The sequence below is a fragment of the Cherax quadricarinatus genome, chromosome 7, assembly GCF_038502225.1.
Source record: "Cherax quadricarinatus isolate ZL_2023a chromosome 7, ASM3850222v1, whole genome shotgun sequence".
Taxonomy (NCBI): Eukaryota; Metazoa; Arthropoda; class Malacostraca; order Decapoda; family Parastacidae; genus Cherax; species Cherax quadricarinatus.
Window position 1 is genome coordinate 64,994,748 of NC_091298.1, and position 21,151 is coordinate 65,015,898.

General features: G+C 43.0%; 1 protein-coding gene across 10 annotated transcripts in view; it reads right to left on the reverse strand.

Moving 5' to 3' along the window:
- Obsc (Obscurin) overlaps positions 1-21,151 on the reverse strand; it is a gene marked incomplete at its 5' end in the record, with an annotated part of 440,143 nt that overhangs the window by 191,310 nt on the left and 227,682 nt on the right. For 8 of the 10 annotated variants that reach the window (XM_070082639.1, XM_070082643.1, XM_070082644.1 and 5 more), the window contains 1 exon segment: positions 15,790-20,724. In XM_070082639.1, the coding sequence (XP_069938740.1) occupies positions 15,790-20,724 (4,935 nt within the window). 10 annotated transcript variants of the gene reach the window in all.

Below are 21,151 nucleotides of genomic sequence, written 5' to 3' on the forward strand. Positions count from 1 at the left end.
GGTACAAGGTAATGTAGTGTGGAGGTACGAGGTAATGTAGAGTGGAGGTACAAGGTAATGTAGTGTGGAGGTACAAGGTAATGTAGTGTGGAGGAACGAGGTAATGTAGTGTGGAGGTACAAGGTAATGTAGTGTGGAGGTACAAGGTAATGTAGTGTGGAGGTACAAGGTAATGTAGTGTGGAGGAACGAGGTAATGTAGAGTGGAGGTACAAGGTAATGTAGTGTGGAGGAACGAGGTAATGTAGTGTGGAGGTACAAGGTAATGTAGTGTGGAGGTACGAGGTAATGTACTTTGGAGGTACAAGGTAATGTAGTATGGAGGTACGAGGTAATGTAGTGTGGAGGTACAAGGTAATGTAGTGTGGAGGTACGAGGTAATGTACTTTGGAGGTACAAGGTAATGTAGTATGGAGGTACGAGGTAATGTAGTGTGGAGGTACAAGGTAATGTAGTGTGGAGGAACGAGGTAATGTAGTGTGGAGGTACAAGGTAATGTAGTATGGAGGTACGAGGTAATGTAGTGTGGAGGTACGAGGTAATGTAGTGTGGAGGTACAAGGTAATGTAGTGTGGAGGTACGAGGTAATGTAGTGTGGAGGTACAAGGTAATGTAGTGTGGAGGTACAAGGTAATGTAGTGTGGAGGTACGAGGTAATGTAGTGTGGAGGTACAAGGTAATGTAGTGTGGAGGTACGAGGTAATGTAGTGTGGAGGTACAAGGTAATGTAGTGTGGAGGTACAAGGTAATGTAGTGTGGAGGTACGAGGTAATGTAGTGTGGAGGTACAAGGTAATGTAGTGTGGAGGTACAAGGTAATGTAGTGTGGAGGTACAAGGTAATGTAGTGTGGAGGTACGAGGTAATGTAGTGTGGAGGTACAAGGTAATGAAGTGTGGAGGTACAAGGTAATGTAGTGTGGAGGTACAAGGTAATGTAGAGTGGAGGTACGAGGTAATGTAGTGTGGAGGTACAAGGTAATGTAGTGTGGAGGTACGAGGTAATGTAGTGTGGAGGTATGAGGTAATGTAGTGTGGAGGTACGAGGTGATGTAGTGTGGAGGTATGAGGTAATGTAGTGTGGAGGTACGAGGTAATGTAGTGTGGAGGTATGAGGTAATGTAGTGTGGAGGTACAAGGTAATGTAGTGTGGAGGTACAAGGTAATGTAGTGTGGAGGTATGAGGTAATGTAGTGTGGAGGTACGAGGTAATGTAGTGTGGAGGTACGAGGTAATGTAGTGTGGAGGTACAAGGTAATGAAGTGTGGAGGTACAAGGTAATGTAGTGTGGAGGTACAAGGTAATGTAGAGTGGAGGTACGAGGTAATGTAGTGTGGAGGTACAATGTAATGTAGTGTGGAGGTACGAGGTAATGTAGTGTGGAGGTATGAGGTAATGTAGTGTGGAGGTACGAGGTAATGTAGTGTGGAGGTATGAGGTAATGTAGTGTGGAGGTACGAGGTAATGTAGTGTGGAGGTATGAGGTAATGTAGTGTGGAGGTACAAGGTAATGTAGTGTGGAGGTACAAGGTAATGTAGTGTGGAGGTATGAGGTAATGTAGTGTGGAGGTACGAGGTAATGTAGTGTGGAGGTATGAGGTAATGTAGTGTGGAGGTACGAGGTAATGTAGTGTAGAGGTATGAGGTAATGTAGTGTGGAGGTACAAGGTAATGTAGTGTAGAGATATGAGGTAATGTAGTGTGGAGGTACGAGGTAATGTAGTGTGGAGGTATGAGGTAATGTAGTGTGGAGGTACGAGGTAATGTAGTGTAGAGGTATGAGGTAATGTAGTGTGGAGGTACAAGGTAATGTAGTGTAGAGGTACAAGGTAATGTAGTGTGGAGGTACGAGGTAATGTAGTGTAGAGGTATGAGGAAATGTAGTGTGGAGGTACGAGGTAATGTAGTGTAGAGGTATGAGGTAACGTAGTGTGGAAGTACAAGGTAATGTAGTGTAGAGGTATGAGGTAATGTAGTGTGGAGGTACGAGGTAATGTAGTGTGGAGGTACAAGGTAATGTAGTGTGGAGGTACGAGGTAATGTAGTGTAGAGGTACGAGGTAATGTAGTGTAGAGGTATGAGGTAATGTAGTGTGGAGGTACGAGGTAATGTAGTGTGGAGGTACAAGGTAATGAAGTGTGGAGGTACAAGGTAATGTAGTGTGGAGGTACAAGGTAATGTAGTGTGGAGGTACAAGGTAATGTAGTGTGGAGGTACAAGGTAATGAAGTGTGGAGGTACAAGGTAATGTAGTGTGGAGGTACAAGGTAATGTAGTGTGGAGGTACAAGGTAATGAAGTGTGGAGGTACAAGGTAATGTAGTGTGGAGGTACAAGGTAATGAAGTGTGGAGGTACAAGGTAATGTAGTGTGGAGGTACAAGGTAATGTAGTGTGGAGGTACAAGGTAATGAAGTGTGGAGGTACAAGGTAATGAAGTGTGGAGGTACGAGGTAATGTAGTGTGGAGGTACAAGGTAATGAAGTGTGGAGGTACAAGGTAATGTAGTGTGGAGGTACAAGGTAATGAAGTGTGGAGGTACAAGGTAATGAAGTGTGGAGGTACAAGGTAATGTAGTGTGGAGGTACAAGGTAATGAAGTGTGGAGGTACAAGGTAATGTAGTGTGGAGGTACAAGGTAATGAAGTGTGGAGGTACAAGGTAATGTAGTGTGGAGGTACAAAGTAATGAAGTGTGGAGGTACAAGGTAATGTAGTGTGGAGGTACAAGGTAATGTAGTGTGGAGGTACAAGGTAATGTAGTTTGGAGGTACAAGGTAATGTAGTTTGGAGGTACAAGGTAATGTACTTTGAAGTTACAAGGTAATGTAGTGTGGAGGTACAAGGTAATGTAGTGTGGAGGTACAAGGTAATGTAGTGTGGAGGTACAAGGTAATGAAGTGTGGAGATACAAGGTAATGTAGTGTGGAGGTACAAGGTAATGTAGTGTGGAGGTACAAGGTAATGAAGTGTGGAGGTACAAGGTAATGTAGTGTGGAGGTACAAGGTAATGTAGTGTGGATGTACAAGGTAATGTAGTGTGGAGGTACAAGGTAATGAAGTTTGGAGGTACAATGTAATGTAGTTTGGAGTTACAAGGTAATGTAGTGTGGAGGTACAAGGTAATGTAGTGTGGAGGTACAAGGTAATGTAGTGTGGAGGTACAAGGTAATGAAGTGTGGAGGTACAAGGTAATGTAGTGTGGAGGTACAAGGTAATGAAGTGTGGAGGTACAAGGTAATGTAGTGTGGAGGTACAAGGTAATGAAGTGTGGAGGTACAAGGTAATGTAGTGTGGAGGTACAAGGTAATGTAGTGTGGAGGTACAAGGTAATGTAGTTTGGAGGTACAAGGTAATGTAGTTTGGAGGTACAAGGTAATGTACTTTGAAGTTACAAGGTAATGTAGTGTGGAGGTACAAGGTAATGTAGTGTGGAGGTACAAGGTAATGTAGTGTGGAGGTACAAGGTAATGAAGTGTGGAGGTACAAGGTAATGTAGTGTGGAGGTACAAGGTAATGTAGTGTGGAGGTACAAGGTAATGAAGTGTGGAGGTACAAGGTAATGTAGTGTGGAGGTGCAAGGTAATGTAGTGTGGATGTACAAGGTAATGTAGTGTGGAGGTACAAGGTAATGAAGTTTGGAGGTACAATGTAATGTAGTTTGGAGGTACAAGGTAATGTAGTGTGGAGGTACAAGGTAATGTAGTGTGGAGGTACAAGGTAATGTAGTGTGGAGGTACAAGGTAATGTAGTGTGGAGGTACAAGGTAATGTAGTGTGGAGGTACAAGGTAATGCAGTGTGGAGGTACAAGGTAATGTAGTGTGGAGGTAGAAGGTAATGTAGTGTGGAGGTAAAAGTTAATGTAGTGTGGAGGTACAAGGTAATGTAGTGTGGAGGTACAAGGTAATGTAGTTTGGAGGTACAAGGTAATGTAGTTTGGAGGTACAAGGTAATGTAGTTTGGAGTTACAAGGTAATGTAGTGTGGAGGTACAAGGTAATGTAGTGTGGAGGTAAAAGTTAATGTAGTGTGGAGGTACAAGGTAATGTAGTGTGGAGGTACAAGGTAATGTAGTGTGGAGGTAAAAGTTAATGTAGTGTGGAGGTACAAGGTAATGTAGTGTGGAGGTACGAGGTAATGTAGTGTGGAGGTACAAGGTAATGTAGTGTGGAGGTACAAGGTAATGTAGTTTGGAGGTACAAGGTAATGTAGTTTGGAGTTACAAGGTAATGTAGTGTGGAGGTACAAGGTAATGTAGTGTGGAAGTACAAGGTAATGTAGTGTGGAGGTACGAGGTAATGTAGTTTGGAGGTACAAGGTAATGTAGTGTGGAGGTACAGGGTAATGTAGTGTGGAGGTACAAGGTAATGTAGTGTGGAAGTACAAGGTAATGTAGTGTGGAGGTACAAGGTAATGTAGTGTGGAGGTACGAGGTAATGTAGTTTGGAGGTACAAGGTAATGTAGTGTGGAGGTACAAGGTAATGTAGTGTGGAAGTACAAGGTAATGTAGTGTGGAGGTACGAGGTAATGTAGTTTGGAGGTACAAGGTAATGTAGTGTGGAAGTACAAGGTAATGTAGTGTGGAAGTACAAGGTAATGTAGTGTGGAGGTACAAGGTAATGTAGTGTGGAGGTACGAGGTAATGTAGTTTGGAGGTACAAGGTAATGTAGTGTGGAGGTACAAGGTAATGTAGTGTGGAGGTACAAGGTAATGTAGTGTGGAGGTACGAGGTAATGTAGTTTGGAGGTACAAGGTAATGTAGTGTGGAGGTACAAGGTAATGTAGTGTGGAGGTACAAGGTAATGTAGTGTGGAGGTAAAAAGTAATGTAGTGTGGAGGTATGAGGAAATGTAGTGTGGAGGTACAAGATAATGTAGTGTGGAGGTACAAGGTAATGTAGTGTGGAGGTACGAGGTAATGTAGTTTGGAGGTACAAGGTAATGTAGTGTGGAGGTACAAGGTAATGTAGTGTGGAGGTAAAAAGTAATGTAGTGTGGAGGTATGAGGAAATGTAGTGTGGAGGTACAAGGTAATGTAGTGTGGAGGTACAAGGTAATGTAGTGTGGAGGTACAAGGTAATGTAGTGTGGAGGTACAAGGTAATGTAGTGTGGAGGTACAAGGTAATGTAGTGTGGAGGTACAAGGTAATGTAGTGTGGAGGTACAAGGTAATGTAATGTGGAGGTACAAGGTAATGTAGTGTGGAGGTATGAGGTAATGTAGTGTGGAGGTACAAGGTAATGTAGTGTGGAGGTACGAGGTAATGTAGTGTGGAGGTACAAGGTTATGTAGTGTGGAGGTACAAGGTAATGTAGTGTGGAGGTACAAGGTAATGTAGTGTTGAGGTACAAGGTAATGTAGTGTGGAGGTACAAGGTAATGTAGTGTGGAGGTACAAGGTAATGTAGTGTGGAGGTACAAGGTAATGTAGTGTGGAGGTACAAGGTAATGTAGTGTGGAGGTACAAGGTAATGTAGTGTGGAGGTACAAGGTAATGTAGTGTTGAGGTACAAGGTAACGTAGTGTGGAGGTACAAGGTAATGTAGTGTGGAGGTACAAGGTAATGTAGTGTGGAGGTAGAAGGTAATGTAGTGTGGAGGTAGAAGGTGATGTAGTGTGGAGGTACAAGATAATGTAGTGTGGAGGTACAAGGTAATGTAGTGTGGAGGTAGAAGGTAATGTAGTGTGGAGGTACAAGGTAATGTAGTGTGGAGGTACAAGGTAATGTAGTGTGGAGGTACAAGGTAATGTGGTGTGGAGGTACAAGGTAATGTAGTGTGGAGGTATGACGTAATGTAGTGTGGAGGTACGAGGTAATGTAGTGTGGAGGTATGAGGTAATGTAGTGTGGAGGTACGAGGTAATGTAGTGTAGAGGTATGAGGTAATGTAGTGTGGAGGTACAAGGTAATGTAGTGTAGAGATATGAGGTAATGTAGTGTGGAGGTACGAGGTAATGTAGTGTGGAGGTATGAGGTAATGTAGTGTGGAGGTACGAGGTAATGTAGTGTAGAGGTATGAGGTAATGTAGTGTGGAGGTACAAGGTAATGTAGTGTAGAGGTACAAGGTAATGTAGTGTGGAGGTACGAGGTAATGTAGTGTAGAGGTATGAGGAAATGTAGTGTGGAGGTACGAGGTAATGTAGTGTAGAGGTATGAGGTAACGTAGTGTGGAAGTACAAGGTAATGTAGTGTAGAGGTATGAGGTAATGTAGTGTGGAGGTACGAGGTAATGTAGTGTGGAGGTACAAGGTAATGTAGTGTGGAGGTACGAGGTTATGTAGTGTAGAGGTACGAGGTAATGTAGTGTAGAGGTATGAGGTAATGTAGTGTGGAGGTACGAGGTAATGTAGTGTGGAGGTACAAGGTAATGAAGTGTGGAGGTACAAGGTAATGTAGTGTGGAGGTACAAGGTAATGTAGTGTGGAGGTACAAGGTAATGTAGTGTGGAGGTACAAGGTAATGAAGTGTGGAGGTACAAGGTAATGTAGTGTGGAGGTACAAGGTAATGTAGTGTGGAGGTACAAGGTAATGAAGTGTGGAGGTACAAGGTAATGTAGTGTGGAGGTACAAGGTAATGAAGTGTGGAGGTACAAGGTAATGTAGTGTGGAGGTACAAGGTAATGTAGTGTGGAGGTACAAGGTAATGAAGTGTGGAGGTACAAGGTAATGAAGTGTGGAGGTACAAGGTAATGTAGTGTGGAGGTACAAGGTAATGAAGTGTGGAGGTACAAGGTAATGTAGTGTGGAGGTACAAGGTAATGAAGTGTGGAGGTACAAGGTAATGAAGTGTGGAGGTACAAGGTAATGTAGTGTGGAGGTACAAGGTAATGAAGTGTGGAGGTACAAGGTAATGTAGTGTGGAGGTACAAGGTAATGAAGTGTGGAGGTACAAGGTAATGTAGTGTGGAGGTACAAAGTAATGAAGTGTGGAGGTACAAGGTAATGTAGTGTGGAGGTACAAGGTAATGTAGTGTGGAGGTACAAGGTAATGTAGTTTGGAGGTACAAGGTAATGTAGTTTGGAGGTACAAGGTAATGTACTTTGAAGTTACAAGGTAATGTAGTGTGGAGGTACAAGGTAATGTAGTGTGGAGGTACAAGGTAATGTAGTGTGGTGGTACAAGGTAATGAAGTGTGGAGGTACAAGGTAATGTAGTGTGGAGGTACAAGGTAATGTAGTGTGGAGGTACAAGGTAATGAAGTGTGGAGGTACAAGGTAATGTAGTGTGGAGGTACAAGGTAATGTAGTGTGGATGTACAAGGTAATGTAGTGTGGAGGTACAAGGTAATGAAGTTTGGAGGTACAATGTAATGTAGTTTGGAGTTACAAGGTAATGTAGTGTGGAGGTACAAGGTAATGTAGTGTGGAGGTACAAGGTAATGTAGTGTGGAGGTACAAGGTAATGAAGTGTGGAGGTACAAGGTAATGTAGTGTGGAGGTACAAGGTAATGAAGTGTGGAGGTACAAGGTAATGTAGTGTGGAGGTACAAGGTAATGAAGTGTGGAGGTACAAGGTAATGTAGTGTGGAGGTACAAGGTAATGTAGTGTGGAGGTACAAGGTAATGTAGTTTGGAGGTACAAGGTAATGTAGTTTGGAGGTACAAGGTAATGTACTTTGAAGTTACAAGGTAATGTAGTGTGGAGGTACAAGGTAATGTAGTGTGGAGGTACAAGGTAATGTAGTGTGGAGGTACAAGGTAATGAAGTGTGGAGGTACAAGGTAATGTAGTGTGGAGGTACAAGGTAATGTAGTGTGGAGGTACAAGGTAATGAAGTGTGGAGGTACAAGGTAATGTAGTGTGGAGGTACAAGGTAATGTAGTGTGGATGTACAAGGTAATGTAGTGTGGAGGTACAAGGTAATGAAGTTTGGAGGTACAATGTAATGTAGTTTGGAGGTACAAGGTAATGTAGTGTGGAGGTACAAGGTAATGTAGTGTGGAGGTACAAGGTAATGTAGTGTGGAGGTACAAGGTAATGTAGTGTGGAGGTACAAGGTAATGTAGTGTGGAGGTACAAGGTAATGCAGTGTGGAGGTACAAGGTAATGTAGTGTGGAGGTAGAAGGTAATGTAGTGTGGAGGTAAAAGTTAATGTAGTGTGGAGGTACAAGGTAATGTAGTGTGGAGGTACAAGGTAATGTAGTTTGGAGGTACAAGGTAATGTAGTTTGGAGGTACAAGGTAATGTAGTTTGGAGTTACAAGGTAATGTAGTGTGGAGGTACAAGGTAATGTAGTGTGGAGGTAAAAGTTAATGTAGTGTGGAGGTACAAGGTAATGTAGTGTGGAGGTACAAGGTAATGTAGTGTGGAGGTAAAAGTTAATGTAGTGTGGAGGTACAAGGTAATGTAGTGTGGAGGTACGAGGTAATGTAGTGTGGAGGTACAAGGTAATGTAGTGTGGAGGTACAAGGTAATGTAGTTTGGAGGTACAAGGTAATGTAGTTTGGAGTTACAAGGTAATGTAGTGTGGAGGTACAAGGTAATGTAGTGTGGAAGTACAAGGTAATGTAGTGTGGAGGTACGAGGTAATGTAGTTTGGAGGTACAAAGTAATGTAGTGTGGAGGTACAGGGTAATGTAGTGTGGAGGTACAAGGTAATGTAGTGTGGAAGTACAAGGTAATGTAGTGTGGAGGTACAAGGTAATGTAGTGTGGAGGTACGAGGTAATGTAGTTTGGAGGTACAAGGTAATGTAGTGTGGAGGTACAAGGTAATGTAGTGTGGAAGTACAAGGTAATGTAGTGTGGAGGTACGAGGTAATGTAGTTTGGAGGTACAAGGTAATGTAGTGTGGAAGTACAAGGTAATGTAGTGTGGAAGTACAAGGTAATGTAGTGTGGAGGTACAAGGTAATGTAGTGTGGAGGTACGAGGTAATGTAGTTTGGAGGTACAAGGTAATGTAGTGTGGAGGTACAAGGTAATGTAGTGTGGAGGTACAAGGTAATGTAGTGTGGAGGTACGAGGTAATGTAGTTTGGAGGTACAAGGTAATGTAGTGTGGAGGTACAAGGTAATGTAGTGTGGAGGTACAAGGTAATGTAGTGTGGAGGTAAAAAGTAATGTAGTGTGGAGGTATGAGGAAATGTAGTGTGGAGGTACAAGGTAATGTAGTGTGGAGGTACAAGGTAATGTAGTGTGGAGGTACGAGGTAATGTAGTTTGGAGGTACAAGGTAATGTAGTGTGGAGGTACAAGGTAATGTAGTGTGGAGGTAAAAAGTAATGTAGTGTGGAGGTATGAGGAAATGTAGTGTGGAGGTACAAGGTAATGTAGTGTGGAGGTACAAGGTAATGTAGTGTGGAGGTACAAGGTAATGTAGTGTGGAGGTACAAGGTAATGTAGTGTGGAGGTACAAGGTAATGTAGTGTGGAGGTACAAGGTAATGTAGTGTGGAGGTACAAGGTAATGTAATGTGGAGGTACAAGGTAATGTAGTGTGGAGGTACGAGGTAATGTAGTGTGGAGGTACAAGGTAATGTAGTGTGGAGGTACGAGGTAATGTAGTGTGGAGGTACAAGGTTATGTAGTGTGGAGGTACAAGGTAATGTAGTGTGGAGGTACAAGGTAATGTAGTGTTGAGGTACAAGGTAATGTAGTGTGGAGGTACAAGGTAATGTAGTGTGGAGGTACAAGGTAATGTAGTGTGGAGGTACAAGGTAATGTAGTGTGGAGGTACAAGGTAATGTAGTGTGGAGGTACAAGGTAATGTAGTGTGGAGGTACAAGGTAATGTAGTGTTGAGGTACAAGGTAATGTAGTGTGGAGGTACAAGGTAATGTAGTGTGGAGGTACAAGGTAATGTAGTGTGGAGGTAGAAGGTAATGTAGTGTGGAGGTAGAAGGTGATGTAGTGTGGAGGTACAAGGTAATGTAGTGTGGAGGTACAAGGTAATGTAGTGTGGAGGTAGAAGGTAATGTAGTGTGGAGGTACAAGGTAATGTAGTGTGGAGGTACAAGGTAATGTAGTGTGGAGGTACAAGGTAATGTGGTGTGGAGGTACAAGGTAATGTAGTGTGGAGGTACAAGGTAATGTAGTGTGGAGGTACAAGGTAATGTAGTGTGGAGGTACAAGGTAATGTAGTGTGGAGGTACAAGGTAATGTAGTGTGAAGGTACAAGGTAATGTAGTGTGGAGGTACAAGGTAATGTAGTGTGGAGGTACAAGGTAATGTAGTGTGGAGGTACAAGGTAATGTAGTGTTGAGGTACAAGGTAATGTAGTGTGGAGGTACGAGGTAATGTAGTGTGGAGGTACGAGGTAATGTAGTGTGGAGGTACAAGGTAATGTAGTGTGGAGGTACAAGGTAATGTAGTGTGGAGGTACAAGGTAATGTAGTGTGGAGGTACGAGGTAATGTAGTGTGGAGGTACGAGGTAATGTAGTGTGGAGGTACGAGGTAATGTAGTGTGGAGGTACAAGGTAATGTAGTGTGGAGGTACAAGGTAATGTAGTGTGGAGGTACATGGTAATGTAGTGTGGAGGTACAAGGTAATGTAGTGTGGAGGTACAAGGTAATGTAGTGTGGAGGTACAAGGTAATGTAGTGTGGAGGTACAAGGTAATGTAGTGTGGAGGTACAAGGTAATGTAGTGTGGAGGTACAAGGTAATGTAGTGTGGAGGTACAAGGTAATGTAGTGTGGAGGTACAAGGTAATGTAGTGTGGAGGTACAAGGTAATGTAGTGTGGAGGTACAAGGTAATGTAGTGTGGAGGTATATCATCTAAGTTACTATATTAAAAAAACATGAATTTGTGACTACAGTTTTGATAGATGTTGGAAAAAAAAATAAGAAACTCAAAAAAATATACCGAAACAATGTCGAACTTTAAAAAAAATTATACAGACCAACATAAAAGTTGTTTAGATATGCTAAGTAAACTTTTGCGGAAAGAAGTACCCTATTTTCCGGCGTATAAGACGCGCCTTTTTCCCACAAAAAGTCTTGGAAAATCAGCCTGCGTCTTATATGCCGAAGGGTAGGCTTTGGGCTACACTTTAGTGCAAAGTTAGGGAGTAATTGGCCCTTGAATATGATAACCAGTCAAGGACCGGGCCGAGGGGGCGCTGACCCCCCGAAATCCCCTCCAGGTATACTCCAGGCACAACGTTATGACACTTCTGTCGTGCGCCTTATATGCCGGAAAACACGGCAATTTATTTGATAGACGCAAGAGCTACCAGTGAGTCAGAATTATATTGTGTCAGGTCAATTAGCATAATGGCGGTGAATATACACTCATCTGTGCCCGTCCACTCCTCCTGCTTCACACTAAAATACGTAAACAACTCTGCTGAAGACAACTCGAAGTCATGTAAACAAGATGTGTAAACAAGTGATGTAAACAAGACGTGGTGTAAACAAAATGTGGTGTAAAGTTGTAAACACAAGACGTAGTTTCACTAAGATGTGTAAATACATGATGTGGCATAAACAAGACGTGATGTAAACAAGACGAGAACCTAAACAAGACTTGGTATAAACAAGACCTGATGTAAACTCGACCCGACATGATACAAATAGGATACGTTACAGTTACGACATTTTATACCGAGGCTTCGTATGGCCCAGTTCAGGAGCCAGGCCGCGGGGGCGTTGACCCCCGGAACAACCTCCGGGTAGATATGAGAGAGTCCGTTTACATCTCGTTTACTACTGTAAGACTTGCGCTACGGGTAGCAGGATTTCGCTGGAAAAGGGGCTCTGGATGCAAGGAAGTGGAGATACCCTTCCCTTTTCTCGGATCCAAACTGACTACATCCCATTCCCCAAGCACTGAGTAAACACCGTCGCACTGACCACCGATATAATGATGACACCGGGTACTGGATACAGTTTGGGAAGCCAGAGGGCGACAGTGGCCTTATACAGGAGAGGAAATATAAGGAGGGAGAGACAGGGACCGACTACCAAACAGATCATCTGTTAGGACCACGATTGAAAAGAGCCTCGGGAAGTGCTAAAGTTCACCCGACCACACGGAAGTCACCACCTTCCTTCCTTCTACACCTTCGTCAATCAGTTATTTTTCTTTGCACTCAATGATTTTAAACGAAAACGCTTTTTTATGTGCAATGGTGATTTCTCGATGTACATTTTATTTCGTAAACGTATGTTTTAGTAGGATGCACCACCAGATCACCACCAGTCCGTCACCACCACCCCCACCAGTCCACCACCACCACCACCACCACCACCAGACCTCCACCATCATCACACCGCCAGATCGAGTTAATATAAACGAGTATTGGTGGAAGACTTATGTGTATTAGTGTTTTGCTAAATCTGGGTTCTATGTGTGGGACCTGTGTGGTCCTGGGACCATTTAGACAAAATAGATCTTAGTTTGTGGGACCTGTGTGGTCCTGGGACCATTTAGACAAAGTAGAGCTCAGTTTGTGGGACCTGTGTGGTCCTGGGACCATTTAGACAAAGTAGAGCTCAATTTGTGGGACCTGTGTGGTCCTGGGACCATTTAGACAAAGTAGGGCTTAGTTTCTGGGACCTGTGTGGTCCTGGGACCATTTAGACAAAGTAGGGCTTAGTTTCTGGGACCTGTGTGGTCCTGGGACCATTTATACAAAGTAGGGCTCAGTTTCTGGGACCTGTGCGGTCCTGGGACCATTTAGACAAAGTAGAGCTCAGTTTGTGGGACCTGTGTGGTCTTGGGGACCATTTAGACAAAGTACGGTTCAGTGTATAGGAATTTCGTGGTCTTGGGACCACTTTCTGAGGTGAGATTCGGTCTGTTTCAGATTCGTCGGCTCTCAGCTGCCTTCAGACAAGATAACTACAGTGACAAGATAACTACAGTGACAAGATAACTACAGTGACAATATAACTACAGTGACAATATAACTACAGTGACAAGATAACTACAGTGACAAGATAACTACAGTGACAATATAACTACAGTGACAATATAACTACAGTGACAAGATAACTACAGTGACAATATAACTACAGTGACAATATAACTACAGTGACAATATAACTACAGTGACAAGATAACTACAGTGACAAGATAACTACAGTGACAATATAACTACAGTGACAAGATAACTACAGTGACAATATAACTACAGTGACAAGATAACTACGGTGACAAGATAACTACAGTGACAATATAACTACAGTGACAAGATAACTACAGTGACAAGATAACTACAGTGACAATATAACTACAGTGACAAGTTAACTACAGTGACAAGTTAACTACAGTGACAATATAACTACAGTGACAAGATAACTACAGTGACAATATAACTACAGTGACAAGATAACTACAGTGACAAGATAACTACAGTGACAATATAACTACAGTGACAAGATAACTACAGTGACAATATAACTACAGTGACAAGATAACTACAGTGACAAGATAACTACAGTGACAATATAACTACAGTGACAATATAACTACAGTGACAAGATAACTACAGTGACAAGATAACTACAGTGACAATATAACTACAGTGACAAGATAACTACAGTGACAATATAACTACAGTGACAATATAACTACAGTGACAATATAACTACAGTGACAAGATAACTACAGTGACAAGATAACTACAGTGACAATATAACTACAGTGACAAGATAACTACAGTGACAATATAACTACAGTGACAAGATAACTACGGTGACAAGATAACTACAGTGACAATATAACTACAGTGACAAGATAACTACAGTGACAAGATAACTACAGTGACAATATAACTACAGTGACAAGTTAACTACAGTGACAAGTTAACTACAGTGACAATATAACTACAGTGACAAGATAACTACAGTGACAATATAACTACAGTGACAAGATAACTACAGTGACAAGATAACTACAGTGACAATATAACTACAGTGACAAGATAACTACAGTGACAATATAACTACAGTGACAAGATAACTACAGTGACAAGATAACTACAGTGACAATATAACTACAGTGACAAGATAACTACAGTGACAATATAACTACAGTGACAAGATAACTACAGTGACAAGATAATTATAGTGACAAGATAATCACTGTTAAAAGATAATTACAGTAACACGATAACCACTGTAAGAAGATAACTACAGTGAAAAGATAACCGCACCCTCCCCCTCCCCCCCCGAAAGTGAGTAGAAATGAAGGCGCTGCATCTGAGTGGTGGAGTGGTGGTGGAGTGGTGGGGAACTGGAGTAGAGTGATGGGGGAAGTGGAGGTGAAAATTGGTGGGGGTATGGGATTAAGAATGAACGGTGAAGGAAGGCGAGAGGGGGGGGGGTTATGGAGAGGTAGGGGATGGATGGGACAAGGAGTGAAAAGTGAAGAAATGGGAAACGAGGGAAGGGACTGAGAGGAATGGGGAGTGTTATAAGGAGGAAAATAGGGGATTAGGAGGGTGGGAGATAGGGGAGAGCGGGGGGGGAGGGAGGGAGGGGGGGGAGTTGTCCGGGCGCGCTGAGATCCGTTATTTTGCAACGAATGGACAGCAACAACAGACAAAAGCAACGGCCGTTAAACGGTATACAGGACACACCACGCAGAGTCAACCACGTCACTCTACACTCTCCTCAAGGGCAAGAAATGTACCTTTTATCAATTTCTATTTCTCCCCACCTGTCTGACCTTTTTGGGGTTATCCTAAGCAATTTACACGTAAGTTGCTACGTATGATAATTTGTTTGAGTTTATGTGTACCTGTACCTGAATAAACTTACTAAGACCTTCGACCATCATACAAAGCTCCCATCTATGAACCTCATCTTAAATCATAACATTCACCCGCCATCTTTGATTTGGTGTATTTGGTCGCCATCTTTGATTGGTGTATTTGGTCGCCATCTTTGATTGGTGTACTTGGTCGCCATCTTTGATTGGTGTACTTAGTCGCCATCTTTGATTGATATAGTTGGACGCCATCTTTGGTTGGAATATCTGAACGTCATCTCTGGATGCCATCTTTGGGCGTCATCTTAGGACACCATTTCTGAACGCCATCTTTGGACGCCCTCTTTGAAAGCTATCCTTGAACGTCATATTTGAACGCAACCCTTGAACGTCATTTTGGAGGCTATCTTTGGACGTCTAGTTATTGTTCGGACTGAAACCAAATTCACGAGGTACCCTTTCAGGTGAGAGGAGGACGAGTTGCTCCTACGAGACGTCTCCGAAACCATTAACCTGCTCACTGATCGCGTGACAGAACATACGAATGATCGCGTGACTGATCATGCAAATGATCGCGTGACTGATCATGCGAATGATCTCGTGACTACCCGCATGGCTGTTCACATGACTGAGCTTTGATGGGACAGGAGACAAGGTTACTAGCGAACACCCACACTGACCCCAAAGGCTGCTGTCTGGCTGTGTTTTTAGGTGTGTGTTTTTAGAAGTTTGTTTTATAGAGGTTGTTAAGCTAGTTTATTAATTACTATTTTTTTGATAAAAGATGGACAGTACACGATCACCTGGTGTTCTATTTTTCGGTTAATGTTTAAATTTTAAATTTGTTTAAATCTTTAAAGGTTTAGCTGTACCAAGTTTATTTAATCCATGTTTAAAATGCCTGTTTATATATATATATATATATATATATATATATATATATATATATATATATATATATATATATATATATATATATATATATAAGGAAATAATATATAGAAGAGCAATGTAAACAAAGCAGATGTGGACAGGTAATCGCTGATTGACACCTGTCGGGAGGTAACCGCTGGTCGAGACCCGGCCATCTTTCACCCAGCAGCCTCTGAGGTGTGTGAACCAACCGACCCAAACAACACATTACCAATTGTTCGCTCAACTTCTGCGGTACCACTTGAGCTTGCTTATCTTTGTCTGTTTCCTCTTCCGGTGTGAGAGTCTGTGATCGAAGGGCGGAAGTTTTCTCTGGGAAGAAAACATCCTGGGAATGCTCTGCAACCTCCGTTGGGGAGGCGGACGCAACCTTGGGCCTCAAAAGAGGCGACGAGTCTCCACTTCTGGCCCAAAAGTCTACATCTTCTGCCACTTCGGATGGAGTCTCCAGGGGTTTGGAGTCAGTGTACGTCGAAATGGATCGGCCAGCCCAAAAGTCTCCCGATAAAGTTTCGCTTTCATCAGGTAGAAGTTCTTTGCTCTCTTTCAATAGCTCCTCAAACAGCTGGACAACGTCATCTGATGTTTCTCTAGCTTCGGTAGACTCTACTGCAGCCTCGGGTATAATTTTTGGTCTCAGCGGGAGAGACTCTCTTCTAGACCAGAAGTCCGAGGGAAGACCAGCATCCTCAGCAGCAGTGTCTGGAGGAGATGGAGTAGATTCCTCAACCTTTATATGTGGTCTCACAGACGGTGATGTCTCCCTTGTCCCCAAAATATCAGTTTCTTCAACTTCTTTGGCATCTGCAACTTTCTTGACTTTGGATTCATCGGTAAAGTGAGAGGGAGCGGCCTCAGTTTTCGTTATAGCTGCTACGTCAGCAGGCAGTGAAGGAGTGTCTTCAACCTGTGTAAGAGGTCTCCTCAACGGTGGTGAAGAATCTCTAGATCCCCAAACATCAATTTCTTCTGTCTCAGCAGCAGAAGTGTCTTCAACTCCTGGCTCTCGAATGGCCTCTTCTTCAACTTTTACGACAAGTCTGCTCAGTGGTGGCGAGGAATCTCTAGATACCCAGACATCGATTTCTTCTTCAGCAGCAGGAGTTTCAACTTCTGGCGCCTTAATGGCTTCTTCCAGTAGTGGACTTTCTTCAGCCTGTACAACAGGTCTCCTCAATGGTGGTGAAGATTTTCTGGATCCCCAAACATCAATTTCTTCTTCAGCAGCAGGAGTTTCAACTTCTGGCTCCTTAATGGCTTCTTCCAGTAGTGGAGTTTCTTCAGCCTGTACCACAGGTCTCTTCAATGGTGGTGAAGAATCTCTGGATCCCCAAATATCAATTTCTTCTTCAGCAGTAGGAGTTTCAACTTCTGGCTCCTTAATGGCTTCTTCCAGTAGTGGACTTTCTTCAGCCTGTACAACAGGTCTCCTCAGTGGTGGCGAAAACTCTCTGGATCCCCAAACATCAATTTCTTCTTCAGCAACAGGAGTTTCAACTTCTGGCTCCTTAATGGCTTTTTCCAGTAGTGGAATTTCTTCAGCCTGTACAACATGTCTCCTCAATGGTGGTGAAGATTCTCTGGATCCCCAAACATCAATTTCTTCTTCAGCAGCAAGAGTTTCAACTTCTGGCTCCTTAATGGCTTCTTCCAATACTGGAGTTTCTTCAGCCTGTATGACAGGTCTCCTCAATGGTGGTGAAGATTCTCTGGATCCCCAAACATCAATTTCTTCTTCAGCAGCAAGAGTTTCAACTTCTGGCTCCTTAATGGCTTCTTCCAATACTGGAGTTTCTTCAGCCTGTATGACAGGTCTCCTCAATGGTGGTGAAGATTCTCTGGATCCCCAAACATCAGTTTCTTCTTCAGCAGCAAGAGTTTCAACTTCTGGCTCCTTAATTGCTTCTTCCAGTAGTGGAGTTTCTTCAGCCTGTACAATAGGTCTCCTCAATGGTGGTGAAGACTCTCTGGATCCCCAAACATCAATTTCTTCTTCAGCAGCAGGAATTTCAGCTTCTGGCTCTTTAATAACTTCTTCAGGTGGTGAAGGAGTTTCTTCAACTTTTGTGACAGGTCTCCTCAGTGGTGGTGAAGATTCTCTGGATCCCCAAACATCAATTTCTTCTTCAGCAGCAGGAGTTTCAACTTCTTGCTCCTTAATGGCTTCTTCCAGTAGTGGAGTTTCTTCAGCCTGTATGACAGGTCTCCTCAATGGTGGGGAAGACTCTCTGGATCCCCAAACATCAATTTCTTTTTCAGCAGCAGGAGTTTCCACTTCTGGCTCCTTAATGGCTTCTTCCAGTAGTGGAGTTTCTTCAGCCTGTACAACAGGTCTCCTCAATGGTGGTGAAGATTCTCTGGATCCCCAAACATCAATTTCTTCTTCAGCAGCAGGAGTTTCCACTTCTGGGTCCTTAATGGCTTCTTCCAGTAGTGGAGTTTCTTCAGCCTGTACAACAGGTCTCCTCAATGGTGGTGAAGATTCTCTGGATCCCCAAACATCAATTTCTTCTTCAGCAGCAAGAGTTTCAACTTCTGGCTCCTTAATGGCTTCTTTCAGTACTGGAGTTTCTTCAGCCTGTATGACAGGTCTCCTCAATGGTGGGGAAGACTCTCTGGATCCCCAAACATCAATTTCTTCTTCAGCAGCAGGAGTTTCCACTTCTGGCTCCTTAATGGCTTCTTCCAGTAGTGGAGTTTCTTCAGCCTGTACAACAGGTCTCCTCAATGGTGGGGACGACTCTCTGGATCCCCAAACATCAATTTCTTCTTCAGCAGCAGGAGTTTCCACTTCTGGCTCCATAATGGCTTCTTCCAGTAGTGGAGTTTCTTCAGCCTGTACAACAGGTCTCCTCAATGGTGGTGAAGATTCTCTGGATCCCCAAACATCAATTTCTTCTTCAGCAGCAGGAGTTTCCACTTCTGGGTCCTTAATGACTTCTTCCAGTAGTGGAGTTTCTTCAGCTTGTACAATAGGTCTCCTCAAAGGTGGTGAAGACTCTCTGGATCCCCAAACATCGAATTCTTCTGCTGCTTCAGCAACTTCAGTTTCTTTAACTACAAGATCTCCTGTATCCACTATTTCAGTAGGTGAAGTAGTTTTTTCAGCCTTTCCGACATCGATTTCTTCTTCAGCGGCAGGAGTGTCTTGAACTGCTGTGTCTTCAATAGCCTCTTCTTCAGGTGGTGAAGGAGTTTCTTCAGCCTGTACAACAGGTCTCCTCAATGGTGGTGAAGAATCTCTGGATCCCCAAACATCAATTTCTTCTTCAGCAGCAGGAGTTTCAACTTCTGGCTCCTTAATGACTTCATCAGGCGGTGAAGGAGTTTCTTCAACCTGTACGACAAGTCTCCTCAATGGTGGTGAGGAATCTCTGGATCCCCAAATATCGATTTCTTCTTCTTCAACATGAGTGTCAACTTTTGGCTCTTCTGTGATCCCTTCTTGAGCAGATGGTGAGGGAGTTTCTTTAACTTTTTTACCAAGTCTTCTCAATAGCGGTGAAGAATCTCTAGACCCCCAGACTTCAATTTCTTCTTTTCCTGCAGCAGGAGTATCTTCAGCTCCAGACTCTTTGACAGCCAATTCTTCAGCAGGTGGTGAAGAAATTTTTTCAGCTTCTACAACAGGTCTTCTTAGTGGTGGTGAAGCCTCTCTTGACCCCCAGATATCAAATTCTTTTTCCTCTTCTTCCTCAGCTACATCTTGTAATTCTTCATCTTTAAAACTTTTGCGTCTCTTTGGCCGTGGAGAGAGATGTTCCTCCTCATCAAGTGCTTCATGTGCCTCTTCTGTCACAACCTTATACACAACTTTGGTTTCTGAATCAAACCATCTTTCAAGTAAGGCTTCGTCTGTTGACTCTTCTGCTACTTCTGGCGGAGCCTCATCGGTACCACGATCAATGTAATCTTCTTCTTCATCAATAAATGGCACTGCTCTCCTGGGTCTCAAGGGTGGTTTGGAGCTGTAGCTCCAAATACCGGCTTCTTCTTGTCTAATCTCCTCTTCGAAAATCTTCTCTTCAGTGCTCTCCTCATAATGAAATTCGGTTGCTGGCTTCTCACTCCTCGGAGGAACAGAAGTGTCTTTCAATTTCCAAAAACTATCTTCCTCCTCCGTCTTTTGCAACGATTCTAAAACGACGACGCGCGTGTGAGAATCTTCCACACCAAACCACCTTTCAACTAAATCTTCGTCACCGTCGTCTGTCTGGTAAGTTTCCTTTGTCTCATCCCTGTCAACTTCTTCCTCTTCCTCGAACTCTACTTTAAGCCTCCGAATAGGTGGTGGAGAGTCTCCAGCAACCCAAAAGTCATCAGAGTCTTGCTCTTCCTCGGCCTCATCTTCAGCAACTGCTTCTTCGGCTGATGGTGGAGTACCTTCTTCAACTTCGATAAAAGGTCTCGTCCTTAGTGGATGCGAAGTGTCTCTGGAGCCCCAGATATCAATATCTTCTTGAAGAACTTCGTGCTTTGTTTCATCGGCTCCAGCCTGAACTTCAGGTTCTTCAATGGCTTTTCCTTGTGAAGGTGGTGAAAGAGTAGCTTCTGTAGTTTCTATGATGGGCCTTATCCTTAATGGAGGTGAAACGTTTCGTTGACCCCAAATGTCCACCTCTTCGGGTTTTTCTGCTTTAGATTCATCTTCAGCTTCCTCACCAGCCGCTTCTTCGGCAGGTGATGGAGTTTCTGCCTCAGCTTCTCCGGTAGGTCTTATTCTCAATGGTGGAGAAGAACCTTGCGACCCCCAAATATCAATTTCTTCACCAGCCGCTTCTTCGGCAGGTGATGGAGTTCCTGCCTCGGCTTCTCCGGTAGGTCTTATTCTCAGTGGTGGAGAAGAACCTTGCGACCCCCAGATATCAATTTCTTCACCAGCCGCTTCTTCGGCAGGTGATGGAGTTCCTGCCTCAGCTTCTCCAATAGGTCTTATTCTCAATGGTGGAGAAGAACCTCGCGACCCCCAGATATCAATTTCTTCCTCTGGGAGGCCAGGTTCAGCCTCCTCAGCGGTGGTCACAGAGCCTTCCTGTGCTTTCTGCAAAGTCTGTTCCTCCTTAACTATGCTTGTGATTCTGGCCTTCTTTATGGGTGGAGATAGGTCTCTCTCGCTCCAAATGTCCTCTATTGTCCCATGAGGCTCCTGTGAGAATTGTGGTGTCAGAATTCCCACAAGACTTTATTTACAAAGTTCTTCTTGAAAATATAAAAATAGGATTTAGTGTTTTAAATACATTGCTGTGTTACTAACTAAAAGAACTATAACAAAAGCCCTGGGAGAACTGAGGTTTAATATTTATTAAAAGTTATTCATCAAGAATATTTATAAGTGCTGTTTACAGTATTCTGAATATTTATGAAATGGTAATTAGAAAATATTAGCGTGTACCGCCAATATCTATTGTAATCCTCACCAAAAAAAATATTTTAAATTACGTGTTTAAAAGATAATGCTTCCAGCAGTCTCATAAACATTATATACAAATATAAAAAACACAAAATTATACTATATATATATATATATATATATATATATATATATATATATATATATATATATATATATATAT